The 18,572-nt window shown below is 34.7% G+C and overlaps 1 protein-coding gene across 6 annotated transcripts in view; it reads right to left on the bottom strand.

Moving 5' to 3' along the window:
• Tomosyn (syntaxin-binding protein tomosyn) overlaps positions 1-18,572 on the bottom strand; it is a 39,188-nt gene that overhangs the window by 5,585 nt on the left and 15,031 nt on the right. For 2 of the 6 annotated variants that reach the window (XM_034331272.2, XM_034331274.2), the window contains exons 10-18: positions 18,277-18,520; positions 17,799-18,052; positions 17,217-17,406; positions 10,349-10,651; positions 9,446-9,884; positions 863-988; positions 675-794; positions 416-541; positions 68-277 (exon numbers count right to left, since the gene is read on the bottom strand). In XM_034331272.2, coding sequence (XP_034187163.1) covers positions 68-277; positions 416-541; positions 675-794; positions 863-988; positions 9,446-9,884; positions 10,349-10,651; positions 17,217-17,406; positions 17,799-18,052; positions 18,277-18,520 — 2,012 coding nt within the window. Of the gene's footprint in view, positions 1-67; positions 278-415; positions 542-674; positions 795-862; positions 989-2,798; positions 3,274-6,327; positions 6,374-9,445; positions 9,885-10,348; positions 10,652-15,140; positions 15,171-17,216; positions 17,407-17,798; positions 18,053-18,276; positions 18,521-18,572 lie in introns of all 6 variants that reach the window. The other 4 variants (XM_034331276.2, XM_034331273.2, XM_034331275.2 and 1 more) reach the window with 4 other exon arrangements.

Below are 18,572 nucleotides of genomic sequence, written 5' to 3'. Positions count from 1 at the left end.
AAGAGCTATTGATCTGTTACGTTAAGAAAAAAAAATTGTTGGTTAAAAAGGTATCGAAAATACACACCTTTCAAAGTAGTAATTTCTGCTTTGATCACGATATGGGTCTCAGCCAGCTGTTGCCTGTACAAGCAATTCTGCGATGGAAGAGCAACAACCCTCGCTTGTTTTTCGGATACTAATACAACGAACTGACGATCCTCGAAACCGTCTCCTGTAATTACTTGTGCGTTCATTGACGGCGACATCCGGCTGTTTGTACATTTACCTTGACTCTCTGTAACAGAAAACAGTACGATTATCTCTCGAATAGGCAATATTTGTAAAAATCGTCTACGCAGTGGCAAATTCGAATTACCTTTCGATATTAAATTCTACATTTTTAATTGTGATTTTACTAAGAAAGGAAACATACTGTTGCGATCTTTGTTCTCCACACTGTCATCTCTCCATGACTCGAAGGAGTAAGGAATTAGGGCACCGTTACAATCCAGAAAAGATATCGACAGGATACATCCTTTCAGCTTGAAAGTAGATCCATCTGTAAGATATAAAGCTTTCCATTAAACACTGAAAACTAATCTTTTAAAATCTCAAAGCAGAATTTTCTTCCCGTCGAGTTACTTAATTAAATTAAATTTGTATTATTAATAACTATAGTAAATTTCACATACTGCACGTTGAAACAACAACCGGATGAGCATGTCGTTCCCCTCGCGGTGGTGTATTAAATATCACCGTTTGTATAGACCCCAGAGACGTGCCGATCCACAATGTTGGCACAGGTACGGTATCTAATTAAAAATCAATAAAAACAACGTTGATCGTTTAATTTCTAAACAACGTCAACGAAAAATCTTACCACTTTTCCTCGTATAAGAATCTGCAAATGTAAGGCAGCTGATGGTCTCCGTGGTGATATTCTCGAGCGACGACATGCTAGAGCTTCTTGACCGTTGAAACGAGCTGTCGTATTTGTCTACCCGACCAGCATTATCCGAAAACAAATTGAAAATTAAATACCAAACACACGGCATTCACCGATGAATTTCTGGCGGGCATGCAACATGTATAATCGTCAAAGTACAACCCCTGACACTTTGAACGTTCTCTTGTTAACGGGACTCGCTAATAAGAGATCTCGGTCAGCAAGGTAATAAAAAGAAACAAAAACGTACGTGTATCAAATAGTGACACATCAATGACAAGAACTAGCGATCACAACAACAATAATAATAATAATAACAGCGACAGCAACAACAACATCTATCACGACTAGTATCTCTCTTGACAGGACAGTTCACAGAGTAACATCTTTCATTCGTTGCAACATTCATCAAGTTGATCGGGTGTGTAGATAACTATTCTTTCATCGAATCGAAATGAAGGACATAGTAGCTTTTTTCATTTGGAACATCATCGTGGACACCATGTATTATGTTATTAATACTGAACAAAAGTCACGTACGTGAATTCTCGATTTTTTTTCTCAGCAAAACTACATACAAATAACATTTATTGTAACATTTAGTACGTATTGAAAAGAATTCAAGAATATGTCCTATTCCATATTCTTTTGTGAATTCTATTTGTACCGTCGTAACACGATCATTAAAATTAAGTGTATTCTTACGGGCGACTGCTAGTACCGATATATCGTTCATAGATAATTAAATGCACGTTTTACACAATTCCACGCCCTGAATGGCGTTTCAAAGCTCGAAACATAATCCTCCGCCTTGAGAACTCAAAACATACGGATTCGAAATAAACATAGACAGTTCACACTCTATAAGAAATGAAACTTTCAGTAGCAAGATTATGCAGTTTGTATTTAAAAAAAGGCATTCACCAACATCCCTGAACTCTCTAAAACTCTTCCATACTCGGTATACGAGTAATCGCGCGCGGTTATACAAAAGATTTTAATAAAAATCTAAACAGATCATAGATATTGAAGAAATAAAAAAAAAAAAAAAACAAAAATTCGCTTTCTCTTTTTTTCGATTAAAATCTCGTGCACTTCGCGTCTCGTGTTACCGTACACCGAGCAAGAGAAGAAAGATTAATTGTAGTGTATCATTAGGCCACATCTATTAGAGGAAAGAAGCCAACTGAAAAAATGAGGCAGACAGATGGAAAACTGGATAGAACGCGGAAGAGTATTTTGTCATAAAAGGGTGCAAAGTGAGAAATTAGAGATCACGCAAATTCAATGATGTGCCATTTCGTGTTCATCGAGAGAGAGAGAGAGAGAGAGAGAGAAAGAAAGAGAGAGAGTGATTTGATCAAGAGCGAAGTAAACAAAAGAATACGATGCAGAATAGTTAAGTCCGCCGAAGTGTCGCGTATCCACACTGAAATCAGCAAAGACCAGACAGTATTTGTCTATTAGACATAGGCGGAAGAGGACATGACAGCAAAGATCAATCTTGAAAACAACAGATAAGGGTGAAAAAAGAAGCAAATAACATGAACATAAATCAACTAATCTTCCAAGACTCGATTCTATGATAAAGAAAGAAATTAGAAAAAAAATTAAAAGAAAAAATTAATACACTGTTAAAGAGGTCTCCATTGATCGCAGCGAATCTATCGGTTAGAAGAGAATGGTTCTAATTGAGAATGAAATGAAATCAAGAGCGAAACGAAGAAAAAAGCGTTTAGAGAAGAGAGATTAGACTGATATGTCATTCAGTAACACAGGAAAATAAATGGTGGTCGAGGATCTACGTTTAAGTTATTTAATAGTAATCGTAGGTAGTAGTAAAAGGTATTAATTTGTTTAGTGATACTACCAAAGCTGTTATACTGTCTGGTGTTGGAGAGGATATTCTGGTAGTTCAAAGAAGGTTGCGGAGTGGTCGACGAATAGCTTCGTATCTCGCCGGTACGGTGGCTAGAGAACAACGATGTCGTTGGAAAGTTGTTCAACGACGAAGAATCCAGTTCATAATGGCTGGTAGTTGTACTCAGACACTTCTGGAGCTTTCGGATGCCTTGAGCACGATTCTGACGTGGCTCTATCGTTTGGGATTTGCGAGAAGTTGCGTTAGGACCGTTGGAATTGTCATCGGTGCTAGTCACTGTACTGCGAACAACCGATCGAGGGGTGCCGACACTACTAGCGCTACTCTCGCTATCGTAAACACCATCACCAGCAGCGTAATCATAGCTACTATTATCGGCGTTGTCACCTTTCTCACCGCAACCACTACCACCAACCATCACCGTACTTCTTCGCGTTATCGGCAACATGCACATCCCGTTCATCTACAAATGAGCGACAGATCAAAACACGAAAGAATCAGTACCATCCACCTGTTCTCGAGTTCTAGCCGTGTAACCCAATTTCTACGGTTACGGAAGATTTATATTTTATTCTTGCGTTTCTAATTTACCCCTTTTTTTTTTTTTTTTTAATATTTTTTACGTCGTTTTCTTGACATTGTTCTATAAACACCGGCGAGTATTTCCCCGAAATTCCTCACATGCATAATAATAAAGAATATACGTAATATGTTTAGTAATTGTTTACTATTTGGTCGAAAAATAACATTTATAAATTTATCATTATAGAATATCGTAGACGTTGACCTCTTCCGTTTTTTAATCAAATATTCTTAAGCGTTTTTAAAAGTTCAACTTTTAATCTAATTAAATATTAATTTAATGATGTTTATACTGGAATACCAATCTTTGCCTTTAAAAAACACAAAGATAAATAAATACTGCTGGAAATACCCACTAAACTCTGAAATCGTAGGTACAGAAAGAAGCCAGATTAAAAATTAAAATGAACACCTTTTTTGGTTTTACTGTTTTCTTGAAGTAAATGAAACTTAAAAGATAGATTAATGCTCAAGATAATTGTTAGAAGCATTATTTAATTCGTGCTTTATAGGATTGTTATCTGAAAATGGCACATGTTTCGAATGAAATTAAATGATTAAAAATGTGTAATTGGATCAGCCAGAATGTTCAAAAAAACCTTTGTTCGTAATTTCGAGGATCTATCTATTTTTAATTGTTCGCTATGTGGAATATTAACATACATTATGCAGAGTCCATTATAGCAGTCAGTCATTGTCGGTAAAAAAAAAAAAAAGTTTTATTATAAACATAACTGACAAAGCGTTATCTGCTATACCATCACAGATAAATATATTATATTATGTCGAAAAAGAAGGAAAAAGAATAGTGAAAAAGAAAGGTGATATATTCCCGTCCTGTTGTTACTGATAATGCCGTAACCATTTGTGTCGTTATTATTATTACTATTGCTACTGCGTGCAAATTATCAAAAAAATATATTGAAAAGCTTTGAGAAAAGCGATGTTATACCGAGAGAAAGGCGTCAAAAAACAACGAAACCTATGATACAATGTTACTTTGTACACATACCAGAACGAGCGTAATCATTATTATACATACGTACTGTGCAGAGATGACAAGTTGGCATCCGGGACGGCACAGTGGCAAGAGGGGTACTCCGCTCGCACCGCCTAATTCCGTCTGTGACCCTCCCGAAGCCTCCACCTTTAGGTTCTTGGTAGCACGTGCTGATATAGTATTATGTATACTTGTGTACATGCTAAGCTTCCCTCAATTAAGGGGAAGTGTAAAGAGAAAGTCTTCGACCATTTTTCTTTAGTCCCCGGGGTATCAATTATTGGTGACACAAGTTACCTTCCTACTAGGGAAGGGTTAACAAGAATGAGTTGGAGAAATGGTAGAAGATAACTTTCTTATACTTCCCCTTACCATGGAAAGCCATCAGTACTCTGTGGTGTACACTGCTAGGCTACGGGAAATCCCCTGGGAAGAATGGCAGTACAGAGAAAAATGCTCGAGAGTTACCACGCATTATACCTAATTTACATGAGACATTTCGTTCTTTAAAAGTCAAAACCTTCTGTCAGCGAGTCGAAGGAGTTACAGTGATATAGAGGGCGCTAGTATTCTTCGGAGTTACGGCGGTACAGAGGGCGCCACCTTCTACTCCTCTTCAGTGTCGAAAGTGCCCATATTGATTTTTTGACAAACGAATTTCGAATCAACTCCATTCGTTACTGAACATTCGTTTATGAACTTCAGAAAATTTTGTTCCTTATCAAGTACGGAAATGTCTGGTGTAAGTTGGGCATAATACCTGATACAACAAATGGTGAGGCCACCTTTAACCACACTGCCAGTTTTCCTAAGAGAACCCAGTGTGCTTGACACTATAAATATATCAGTGCATTTTCTTTTGTAAATATCTCTCCCGATATGTAAAGGGTACGTGAAAATTTCATATGTTCATATGCCCTTTAAGAAAGTTTTATTGCATTCAGAAAATCCTTGTTCCTGCACGTGATCTGGTTCAAACTTTAATGGCTAACATTCTATCTCACTAGGTCTAGATGTGTCCCCATTCGTCTAGGATTACTCCTTGTATACGGGAATAATCCTGATTTAGAACGTAGAATCTAACTGATTATCGATTTGAGGGAAAAGATCTGATGATCTGTGAGATACCCCGATTTGTTATTGCTATTTTGACTATAACGAAAATAGGTGCGTTCTGTTTTTATGGTTGTAACAAAAACATCTACGTAGATCTATAAAAGATCACGCTATAACTAATCAGAGCAGCATTCCTTCTCGGGGCTAATTTGCCATCTCTGCACAGTATATATGTACATACATATGTCCTATATAAGTGTCGGCACGAAATTTCTGAACATTTCCTCAATTTTATAGAAAATATGGCTCTAGACAGGCGTCTAAGCCACTTTCAGAAACCACTATTTGCTCTTAACTTGCACTTTATTTAGGAAGATCCAGAGAATACTTCTAATTTTACTAATATACTTTATACACAAATTTAAAGGAAAATGGGAAAAAATAATAAATATACAAATATACAATAAATACAGTATTGCCTTGTTAGCTGACCGCGGCTTGAGACCCTGCTACTGTGATTTATTGATCGGCGATCGGTAATGGGGAGATGCGAAGACGCAAAGAGACAAACAAGGTTTCTTTTCATAAAAGTAATGGGAAAGTCGAAAGTTTCATGGCGACACGTGTGACATTTTGTACCCTTGCGAATGGGATGATCAGGAACATAAATACTGTCAATATCATCCGGACTGGATCTGATAACGATTGATAGCGAACGTATTACACGCACACGCACGCACGCACACACAAACGCAAATGAACAGATGCGAATAACTCGAGGTTACCTAGATAATCTAAATAAATTCTCAAAATGAAAATATACTTTTCTCTCGGTGATAAAAGATAACTTGTCAAAATGTGAAAAACCTTATGTTTTACCTGAATCAACCTTGCTGTCAGGGAAGACCGCAAAACTGATTTGAACCTGAAAAAGCGTTAATGTAGAATTTCTTTACATTCGTTAACAGATTGTTTACGCTCAAAGAATAAATGACCGATATCGTGGGTTTTGCGGATCGAAGAAAGTATCAAACGTTATTATCTGTCGCGGTGCATTCGATAGAATGCTTCATTTCAATCAACGAAACGGTTGCTGTCTAGACGAGTTTAAACAAATTCAACACAAATTGAATCTTAAATAAAGAAACTCACACGATGGAGTATTTTTAACTACGCATTCCAAATACTTGTTTCGAATATACGGATGCTGGTACACAAACAAAGGTATTTTCTACGAACGAACAAGGCGTGTGGGGTACAAGCTGTTGCAATACAAAGGGGGCTGGAATATGTATATTGTGTATGATACAATATATATACACACCACATAAAACCATATGTATATCGTTGCGTGTGATATAGTACATGGGTATATATTATTCTTATCTTTTACTTTGTAAAAAGGTTGCAAGAATAACAATTGGAATCCGTTGAATTCCATTTATCACGCTGAATATTTTCTTGCTATTGGGAAATTATACGACTGGAAAGGGCTCGTGTGATACCATAAAAAAAAAAAGATTCCTTCAAATTCACCTTCAAGTGTTATTTTAAATAGGCCCAACATCTACCTAGGTGGACCGATTATTTTCTACGTTAAAAATTAACGTAATTAATACCATATCGAACTTTTTATGAAATACAGTAGTGCCACGTTGAATCGAGTCAACTTGGATCGGATCGGCTTATTTCGACTCAACTCGAAAGAAACACGTTCGGTTGGAAAAAGTCAAGCGGACTCGGACAAAATTCCACCCTAAAATGACACTACTGTATAATAGCTGCAAAAACACAAGGTGTTGAAAAACACCTGTATATAAATAATAGTATTTAACCCTCCTCCGTTTTATAGTTATCTAAATTTTGCCCCTAAATTGATATATTGTTAAAACATCGACATAATGGAAAAATAAAAAGTTAAATTTGACAGTGGCTGGGAGGGTGAGATAGCTGGGGCGGTTACACGCCCCAATGAAATTCAATTGCATAGCGTTTACTAGACGTGTTCAAAGGACACAGTACTGCCGCGTTAGTTGATCAAGGCTCAGAATTGAAATTGACCCAGTTACCATTAGAATAGAATTCTAGGAAATTTTGCGAAATCCCTGGGGGACCGATTAATATAGGCGTATATTGGGGAGACCCAAAAGAAATCGCGTGGTAGTCGTATGTGTGATTAATTTTAATTATGTAACGCATTATGAAATAATCTTAAAGGTGATGTTGAAGAGAACTTCTTTTTTTAAGTATAATATGCATACGAGAATGTTCAATATGATCATGATAAATGAAATACCCTGTACATGGAATGTATTAGCATCAAACGAGCATGAAAATATATTCCGTGCGCATAAATATTTGAACTCTGTACCTTACAGATACGTTCTTCGAATATAGCTTCTTCTGATTTCATACACTTTAAATTTTAAATAATTTTAGTTTTAAACATTTGGCATCCTTTGTGTACTGGAACCTGGAATCTTATTTAAGTCAGTTTTGTAGATCTTATAAAATTCCATGAATTTTTGTATTTCTTAGTTCCACAGTGTACTATTGGACGATTTTGATAAAATATTGACTGACTCTTATATTAGACTCTACACTTTCCACGAATTATTCAAATTCAATAGTTTATTCCACATAACCAAATATCATAAACATGAAAATGTTTAAAACCAATAAGTGAGTAACAAAAAGATTTTATGTTGAAACCAAAAGCAAAAATAAAAATAAAAGAAAAGTGATCTTTCAACAGATGCTTAGTTTTTAAAATAGTTTATCCGTTATTAGGTTGTTAAATTAATTTGTGATGTTCTAGTAGTAATTTCGTTTCATTTTATATCGTTTGGAAATGTTGCCACTTTACGTATATTACCTATTTTACTATAATTTGTGAAAAACTCATAGATAAAACTTGAATTTGTCAAAAATTCGTATCTACATTTTAATTAGACTCAATGACGCGTACAAAAAGATAGATGGTACATGCTTCAGAAAGAAAGAAAAGGGGCGGAGGGGATAAGGGCTCTAAGGTAGCGATGCCCAATGCAGTTCCAGGCTTCCTCCACTTCGTAATCTTTCCCCTCAAGTAGATTATAACAAAAAAGGAGGGACTCTATCTTACTTGTCGGCTTACTTGTCAAGCATGAACTTAAGCCTAATTTACATTAAGCAAGTAGTCGGAGGCGAGAAGAAGAGACAGAGTCTACATATCTTCCTTTCTCAAGGAAGATAGCTGGCCTAACAGGCTCTGTCCTTTCTCGCTCCCAAAGTACTGACAAGACCAGTAGCTTCGGCTACTTGCCCAATGTAAATTCGAGGGAAAGAAACACAGAGTGGAAGAAGTCTGGAGTTCCGCTGGACATCATGATTTAGAAACTGAAAAAGAACTAAAATCACAATATTTCTATGTGATAACAGTTGCATCAATCATGCACAAATGGCGAAATTATTCTAAGGAAAAGCTTAGGATTTAGCGTCGCGGTTGGCTTTACCATGACAAGTTCTTTCGCATGTCCGAGTTAACGATGACTCGATACGCGCATAGGTCTCGTACCATAAAACATCGACCAATGGGTCATTAAACACCTTAGTATTTCACATAAACCTCTGATTCTGGCAACTTACAGTTCGTAATAGACACTTGTCTTTACCTCTAGAAGAGTATTATTTTAGAGAATGAATCTACGAGCATCCTAGGCCTTCTGTTCAACTCAAAGAAAATGAGAAAAAGATAGCCGAAGCGTGGTAGAGTATTCCTTTTTTTTTTTTTGTTAATTATGTTAGTCACGATCAACGACACACCCGTTTGGAGGCATTAGGATTGAACCTGACGGGTTAATTGGCACGCAAAGAGAAACGGTATCTGTTAGTTAAAATGCTCATTCACACCTACTCTCTCATTCGCATGTTACGTTTATACTCTATAACGTATGTCACGTTACTAAATACACACGAACAACACTAACTCTCCTCTACTCTAATTTAAAACACTTACTGAATCGTCTTATTAGATTGCAGGTGAAGGATTCGGAGCCGGTGTTTTCTTCGCACCTTAGGTCACAAATAGTCGGGTCGTTTTTTGGAAGCTTTAAATTCGGCACTGACAACAAACGACCCTCTCTTTTAGCTTGCTTCAACTTCACGATTTTCTTCAACCTCGGAGGTTTCAGTTCTTGGTCGACTAACGTTAGATTACCAGGCCGTACGAGTTCTGTTTTTTGTTGACTGTTGTCGTTTGGAAATTTCGGTAATTTCGTACTGTCCCCTTCGATCATCGGGCTCCTCGCTTCTTGATTACTCGGACTCTCATTCTCATATACCGTATCTTCGGATGTTAACGAAGGTTCTGATTCGACCGGGGATAACGAAGCCGTGCTTTCGTTAACGTTACAGTAAAAAACGGAAGACTTTTGACCACTAGAATCACTGCCTACCTGTTGACAATGGGGTACTTGTATATACTTTTCACACCTCGAATTTCGCGGTTCTCGCGATACAGAGATTATTTTAAATAAACTGACAATGTTACTACTTTGTCTAAAATCTTTGGCATATTAAAAGCAGCGCCGAATTAAGGGAGGGGTCTAAGGAGTTCTATGCCAAAAAATATTAAATGAACTTTTCTTTACCGTTGCCCTCTTATTCTACGATTCAATGTTACTTAATTTTATTTAGAATAAATTTTCATTTTTCAACCAAGGGTGCCCTTAAAGGTTTGAAAGTCCCGGGCTCCCATAAACCTTAATTCGGCCCTGATTAGAAGAATACTTGTCAAAAAAGAGAATCTTTTAAGAAATTTATATATTAATTTAATAAATTCCAAAGAGATTATTCAATTTTTTCGAGAAATAATATTTAATCACTCTATTTCTAATGATATTAAAAAGCATACAAGTACCCCATCCTGAGATGTAACCAAAGCCGGTGTAAAAGTACTTTTTATTTTCAGATCAACTTTGCTCAGTTGCCGTTTCAGACTGAATCCTTTCCAGCTGTGATTCTTCACACATTCCTCCTCACTCGTAACACCGCCAGGTTTATTCGTTTCGATAACAGATTCCTCCGCGCTTCCTTTCTCGTTATTGCTTCCGGTTTGCTGATACTCCCCTCGAATTGAACACTGTTGCTGCTGAGAATGTAGAGCACTGTCCGCTACCATTGCTAACAAGCCTTCAGATTCCACGGTAGAGTCTCGATGAGTCTAACGAATTTAACATGGTGCATTTTGCATAATAAATCAATACTAAATGACGAAGGATTTAGGACTTATTAATCTAATATCCTAAAAGCAGATCATCGTAGATATTTTAGTATGTTAGCTAATAGCCAAAATCACTGGACCACTCTTTGATCAAAATTACAGTTTATGACATGCAAGTCACGAACGATGATTGTTAAGTAGCTTGACAGTTATACAGGGTGCGGCGACATTCGTGATATCTCGTGCAAAAATTTCACTACGAACATTTATCGTGTAATTAGTCACGAATTATTAAAATTTGATAAATATTAGGTAACTGCACTTTTGATATTATGATCAAAAGTTTGTTTTTAAATTTAATAACATAAAAGTACTGTAAAATAACACTTATTATTTCACGGTACTTTTATGTCATCAAATCGTATTAAACTTTTGATATTTAGCGTACAACACTTTAATAAATAACAACAACGACGGTTCTCTAACAATCAGCCAATTTATATTAAAAGTATTTATGAAAAGTTAGTATGGTCATTTATAACAAATTTTAAACCTTAAGTTGATGTAATATAAATATTACTTTGCGATAGTTTTATTTCATCAAACAGTGTTCGATTTTATACAGGGTGTTTTATAAATGTTTCAAATGGACTGGAACGTGTTATTGTTGAATGTCGAGTTGTAGGTAATGTAGTCGGCATATTATGTACATATTACATTATTTTCCTTTGCGAAAATGTTATTTGAAGCTTCGTTTTTAAATTATTAAGGAAAAACAGTGGCTAATCCGAGCGCGCATAGCGCGCAGGCGCGAGATACTGGCGGAGTGGGGATACACTTTCCGCCGCTCAGTTCAGTTCGCGCGCCGCTTTGAGGTCGCAGACAAGCTCTGGAGCGTAGCGGAGCGCTCTGGATTTATTTACTACATACTAGCTGCCCATGCCTATCTTACACTCTATCGTGGCATCTCTGCCCCCGGTGCTACTTCCTACTACATCATACGTATCCCTGTTCTTCCTATCTCTAGCAACCCTGCCTGAAATAAATTGTGACGGACTACAGGATAGGGCAGATATGTCGAAAGTTATCTCCCGAGAGAAACAGGCCGTCCCCACCATCGTCTGTCGTTACCCTAAGTAAGTATTAGACGCGATTACACTACGGAGACACCAGTTATGGTCACCTATAGCCTGAATTTTCTGTTGGTGCAAATGAATATTAAAGTCCCTTTAGCTGTACACGCATTCTTAAATGACAATGAAGCTCCGAAGTACAGTATTTTCTCCATTACTTTATAATTTATTTATTATATTTTGATTTAAAATCAAAGTGGCAAGATATACAGATCACTGTTTTCATTGATAAAAATTAGGTATTTTCTGTTATTAACGAAGGTTATTAAATCATATTAGAAAATATTGAATTTAATAGTCTTTCTCAAGGATGGTTCGATTCTTTTGGCTATTAGTACATACTAACAACTGTTAGTATATTTCGCAGATTTTGATATTCATAAAGTATAATGTTAATGTATTATACAATATGTTCACGCTAACCGTACCCACGATTTTTCAACCATTTGCAATAATATAATATAGAAGAGTTATTGATCAACATTTATCAATATTAAATGTACAATATACACATAACAATAATGAGAAAAAGCTATTTGAAATATATTCATTATCATTATAGGTAATCCCTGTAACATTGATCAATTTTGGTTAATAACTCTTTTTTTATTTTATCTTTGAAAATGGCTAAAAATTCGTGCATACTGCTAGAATGATATACTGTATATTAAAGATACTACCTACAGTGAAGAGCAAAAATGAATCAATATTAAAACATAAATAAATAAATAATAATATTAATCTGGAGAACTGGTATCATTGGTTCACTTTGCTCCTTACTGTACATCTTCGATAATGAATTTCTTCTTATAAAAAATAAAATTGAGAATGAATCATCAAACGGAGAAATATCGCAAACGCATGGTCACTTGTCACTTCCCAAAAGAATATAATTCCAAAAATCAAGACGTCTCTGAACGTTCCACGAAACGTGATATAATTTCAAATTAACGTGTTGGATACCTAAGATGCTCATAGAAACAACACCTTGATAATGTTTTTTACAAATCTTTCGAATCATTTACTTGCTACTTCCCTGCAAACTCGATCTTAACACTTTCGATGTCGTTAACCCAGAAAAATCCGATCACGCGATATCGCGTGCTTGATTGCTTGAGAACCGTACTGAAAAATAGGATCATAAATGACCCGAGTTCGTGGTAGCGACTGCGTAAGTGTTAAGGTAGTGACAAATGTATACACAAATGTAGACGTTAATTAAGTCCAATTTACAAGTGCTCTGTCCGCAAGGAATTAATAGAACAAATCATAAACTTAATAAATTACACCGTAGTAATTTCTTGTACATTTCCCTGGCACTAATGCTACTTGATGACCACTTGATTTAAAAGTAGCATGAATTATATTTCATTAAATTTATTATATCGTCCTCCTTATGCCAAACTCGTGTACAAATTTTCATTTTTTGAGTTAAACCACTGCTTCTTCTGTTCTTAACTTTATACCAAAGTAACATACATGCATGTACACTCGCGATCAGATCAAGCTTCTCTACGATATACAGGAAGCAGGAATTTTTAAAATCTTAATTTTGACAATACTGATACTAAAAGTAATTTAGAAAAAAAAATAATTTTAATCAGTAAATTATCACTTCTACTTTAATGGGGGGGGGGCACAGAGCTATATGTATGGGACCTCCTGCCCTACATCGTCATTCTCTTCGCGACTACCTTTAAGATAGGGTCGAAGCCCAACAGGGGAAAAGTTGGGATATTAACATTTTTCTTGAGGGATTGATCGTGAGTGTACGTTGTATAACCACGGATAAACGGGCGTTACTGTACCAGTTAAAACTGTTAGAAACACAAATTTTCAAAATTGGCTAATTTGTAAATTCGTGGGTCTGGAATAAGGGGAATTATATATTACATTTTACAGTTATCATAAAATACATTTTATAATAATATTTCAATCCCTAGTTACAATATTAGACGTATCTTGTAGATTTCTGTGCGTTGAATACGAACTCTTAATCCCTTTGTACTTTAAAATTATTTAAGTATCTTTTTGGAAAAATGATCCTATAGAAAGATAAATATATTTTTACCCTTTGGAATCGTTATCAACACAGCCTATTTTAAAACTTGCTGACTGAATATTTATTAAAGGTTTTATCAAATATACGTATTATTTCAATAAAAATAATATAGAAATATAATCAAGTGAAACGACTTACTCAAAAATTTTACAGCATATACTATATTTTATTGTAAATTTTTCAATGCAATATGTGTATTACTTTTGTAAAAAAGGGGAGAGGGATGATATCTAGCATAAGTCTTGTAAATAGCGTAGTTATAAGCTTACGTATCGAAATATTCTAAAGAATTTTGTGTCAATGCCTCGCACATACTGAAAACATTATCTGTTATGAAGCAAGGAGGTACAATTTTAGAATTTAATATACTGATTTAATTATTTACTGTACGTAGGTATGTATGTACGTGTTTCTTTAAATCACCTGTTATAATCGTCAAAATGCTGTCATTCACGGATGCAACATATATACGTAACTGAAACATTTCATAATTCATCGTTATAAATGTTTATAAGATTAATATTCTTAAAAAATATTAATAATGAAACAATATGTTTAGGGTGCTACTGATTGCTCGAATACCCAATTTACAAATGCTATCTGACAAATATCACAAGAACAGGGATCTGTTTGCGAAATGGGTAAAGGAAATTCCGATTTGTATCGGCGTGGAAAATTTACTGTTTTCAGGTCGTACACATAATTGGGACAATATTTATATAGGTTAACCAAAAAACCATAAATTGTACAATAAATATGTATGTATTTGCAGACGTGCGTTGGTAAATGTTTGATATATAACACGTTGATTATTTACTTTGTTTTGTTTCGTTTGTTTGATATTCGTCTAACCATTAATTCCTCCATGCATTGCTCGATTATAATAATAAACGAATGTATCGTTAACTATACCATTTCATGATACGTATATCGTTGTATTGTTATGTACATGCACAGACTCCATCAAACGTTTATGTGAATAATCAGCGCACACATCAAACTTACCGAATCGTTCAATGATATACAATGATAAATAACAATAATTTTCTAATACTTCGAGCTACATTTTGATAATATTACTCGTCTGTTCATTGGTTCTACGTATTGAACATCAATCGAATCTCTAAACACGAGTGTAAAACTAATGGTGAAACTGAAACATTTTTTACTAAAATTCTCTACATACATCAGCATCGAGTTCGTTCAACTTATTAATAAAATTAATGTCATATATCACAAAAGGAACAAAAAAGGTTTGACTGTTTTTTTTAACGAGATAAGATATTGCTCTTACTTGTTTCAACGTAGGTAGACACGTAGTTGGCTAAACATTAAATGCATCATAAAATATAAGGAACATTGTTTCTTTTCTTTCTCTCTTTGAATAAAATATTAAAAGTACACGATTTCGAGTATATCGTAGGGGATGATACAGCTACTGTTTACCTAATCTATCATTGGAGATTCAAATATGACAAAAGAAACTTGTCTACAAGTAAGATTAAATCCTCGTCACATGGAAAATGACAAGTTTGACCACTAGTTGCCGATAACATTCTCGTTTGTCATTTGAAAACGTACACTCTTCTACTATGTCTCTAACTTCTAAGATTCCAAGCAGAAAATACGTACACTCTAAATATTTCAGGGTTTACAAGATGGGTCATTAACTTTAATCACTTCTGTTATTTGTGGGAATGTAAAGAAAATTTATATGGTATCGAGGAAGTCGTAACATAGCAAAAACAATTTTTTGAAACTAGGAGATCTTTGGAAATTTCAAGGGCAACTCTGTTTTTCAATGGTACTAATACACCCCTCCTCCCTCTACATTTACATAAAAAATAAAAAATCTTCAAATTCTTCGAAATCTTTATATTCTTCATCAACTTCATATTCGTCTCTTAATTATTGAAAATTCCTTTGTAAAAAATGTTTTTTATTTTTAATTTATTATTAAATTTCTTTGGAAATACTTTGATGTCAGATTTCGATGTAACTCTAGTTACTTACAAAACAATTAATAGATTGTTTTATTTCGTAGAGTTTGGGTTCAGGGCGTTCGGGGTTGCATTTTAGTGAACGAACACTAATTTGAACTTATGATATATCCATTAAATTATTAAATTCTAATTATTATTCATTTGTGATACCGGCATTCAACGTGTTATTATCGGATTTCTTATCTACAGGATAGATTAATTACTTAAGAACACCTGATGAATTAAAATACCGCATTATAGTCATAAACTAAAAAAAATCAAATGAATGATAAAAAATAAAACTTCAAACCATACTTTTTACTACTGAATATTTGACTAATGTAAGTACGTAAATTACATTTTTCCAAACTTGACACGTTCGTAAGTGGTATAATGTTATAGAAATTATTTGCAGTCGTCTATGCTTTGTTTAATTAGGCCAATGATTAATTTGAGTTATTAATTGTTTAATGTAAAATTAGTTATCACTTTTATTCGTGGCTGTTTAATATTTGTTATTTTTAACATGTGAAACGTGTAAGATAATATAAGATGAAAATGAAAGTAACGATTTTTGTTAAATAATTCAATGCGTTAGTATTTCAGAAAAATCAAATAATTTATGATAGTAGGTAAGGTCTTTATTTGCACGTAGTCCTAAGGAAAATTAAATAATGTTACTGGAACACTATTATTACACGGCCCACGACTATGTAATAAAACACCTACTCTTGATACTCCCATCAAAGCTGGAGTGTTACAATGAGATCATTGAAAATTGGATTATTCAATATTTACAAAAGAAACAAAAGATTCATAGTTATAAATCAGTCATTCAAATTATGTAATCTTCTTTACAAACATGCAAGAATGGAAACCATTAATTTCAGTGTATAAAAAAAAGCGAAATGCAAAAAACAGTGGCTGTCTCAAAAATGAATGTACACTATAAACATTGGTGAACAAAATTCTTTGTATTAACAGAAAACGAAAAGTCTTTACTATTTTACAATCTGCGGCTTTGCTTCCAAGATACAAGTAATTAAACATTGGCTGTTCTATTTGCAAGATTCTATATTTGAATCTTAGAATGATCAACTGATCACATAATCTTAAAATGGCTACATTCACAGAGAATAACAAGACACATCCTATAAATCTATGGCCAACATTTATTAACGCTGGTATCACGAAAACGAAGGCCTAGATTATAAAATAGCACGGAATGTTTCAGTTTCTTTTGCAATTTTCATGGTGTACATTTTTTTTTTGAGCCATCCTGTACAAAATTGTTAAGATATTTGTTCGGACCAAGGTTAAAGGGGAACAAGAAGGATAACAATTTGAATATTGCAAACGATTTGGACTGAAAAAGAAATACATTTTACCTGGTCTGTACTAGGACTCCTCGCTTTATCCTCGTATTCTCGCTTTAACTCGTCCTGTCGTTTAGGACTGCGCAGTACGCGTTGGCACGGGTCCGTATTGCCACCGATGTCCGCAGTGTTCAACACGATCAAGGAAATCTTCTGCACGATATCTATTATAACTAGACCAGACTCGTTCCCATAAGCCATTCTGAAATTACAAAAATTAAACAGTTATCATCTGTTTTTAAGACATGGAATGAAAATACTCCTATAAAAGCTAGAGTTTCACAAGGAGATTATTAAAAATTAGATTTTTCAACATTTAAAACCATAACTTTATTCAAATTTATCCAACATTGTTGTGATAAAAAATAGGCTAAAGTTTAAATCTTCTGCCTTTTAATTTCTTTGATCAGTGCCCAAGAAATTAGATAGTTTTTTCATTTAAAAGGAAACATTACCTCCAGGGCTCTGACTTAGATAACATCAGCCAAAGATGACAGAAGGTAGAAGGTCCCAGTTTTAATTCACTTTACGTCGTAATAGTATATTTGAACAAAATCATTGAACTTCAAAATTCGATAACTTTTCTGTACTTACAAACCATAGGAAGAATTCAAGCTCAGAGCTGTTATGTTCTCAGGTTGTTCCCCACTACCGCCAGTTGTTAAACAAATCAACGTTGCTTGAAAACCTGCAGCCCTCTTCTGTAAACCGGTTTTAACTTTAAGCGTGTGATTTAACTCATTAGGTTTTGGTTCGTTATTTCCAGGTGGATTTCCAGCTGGTGAATCGTGGTCCGAAGAGCTCTCCACTTCTTTCACTGAATCTGCTGTCAGCGATACGTCCAAAGTCTATGAAAGATACAAATTAATCGTTGGATTACAGTAAGTTCCTTCCAAAGCAAGCTTATTTTCCATTTCTTCGCAAATCAAAAAAAATAATTCAAAGCGTTAAGAGTTAAGTAACTCGTACAATTTAGGATAAACATTTTAAGGAATTCTGCGGTTCATTAATGCTTAGTGTTCTTTATATAAAATTAAAAGTAACTGTTAAAAAAAAAAAATTGATTACTTACCACTACTTCAGACATACTTTCAACTTTCTTGAATTTGAATAGTACAACGTGTCTTCCGCCTCCCGCGATTGCCAGTTTCCGACTTTCAGGGCAAAGAAAGATGAGTTGTATCGCTAAAGGATCTTCTTCCGAATCTATACTTCGTGTTCTACCTTTTTCAAAAAGTTTCGCCGTTTTTAATTTATACAGAACTTGCAAAGTTCCCGTAGATGCGTCCCAAAATTTTATACTGCCATCGGCGTGTCTGAAATCATATTATAAAACATGTGTAATAACACGGATATTATATTCGTAAA

Source organism: Osmia lignaria, chromosome 14 (genome assembly GCF_051020975.1).
Source record: "Osmia lignaria lignaria isolate PbOS001 chromosome 14, iyOsmLign1, whole genome shotgun sequence".
NCBI classification, from domain to species: Eukaryota; Metazoa; Arthropoda; class Insecta; order Hymenoptera; family Megachilidae; genus Osmia; species Osmia lignaria.
The sequence above is the reverse complement of the archived record's forward strand: the minus strand, read 5'-3'. Positions and strand labels throughout refer to the sequence as shown.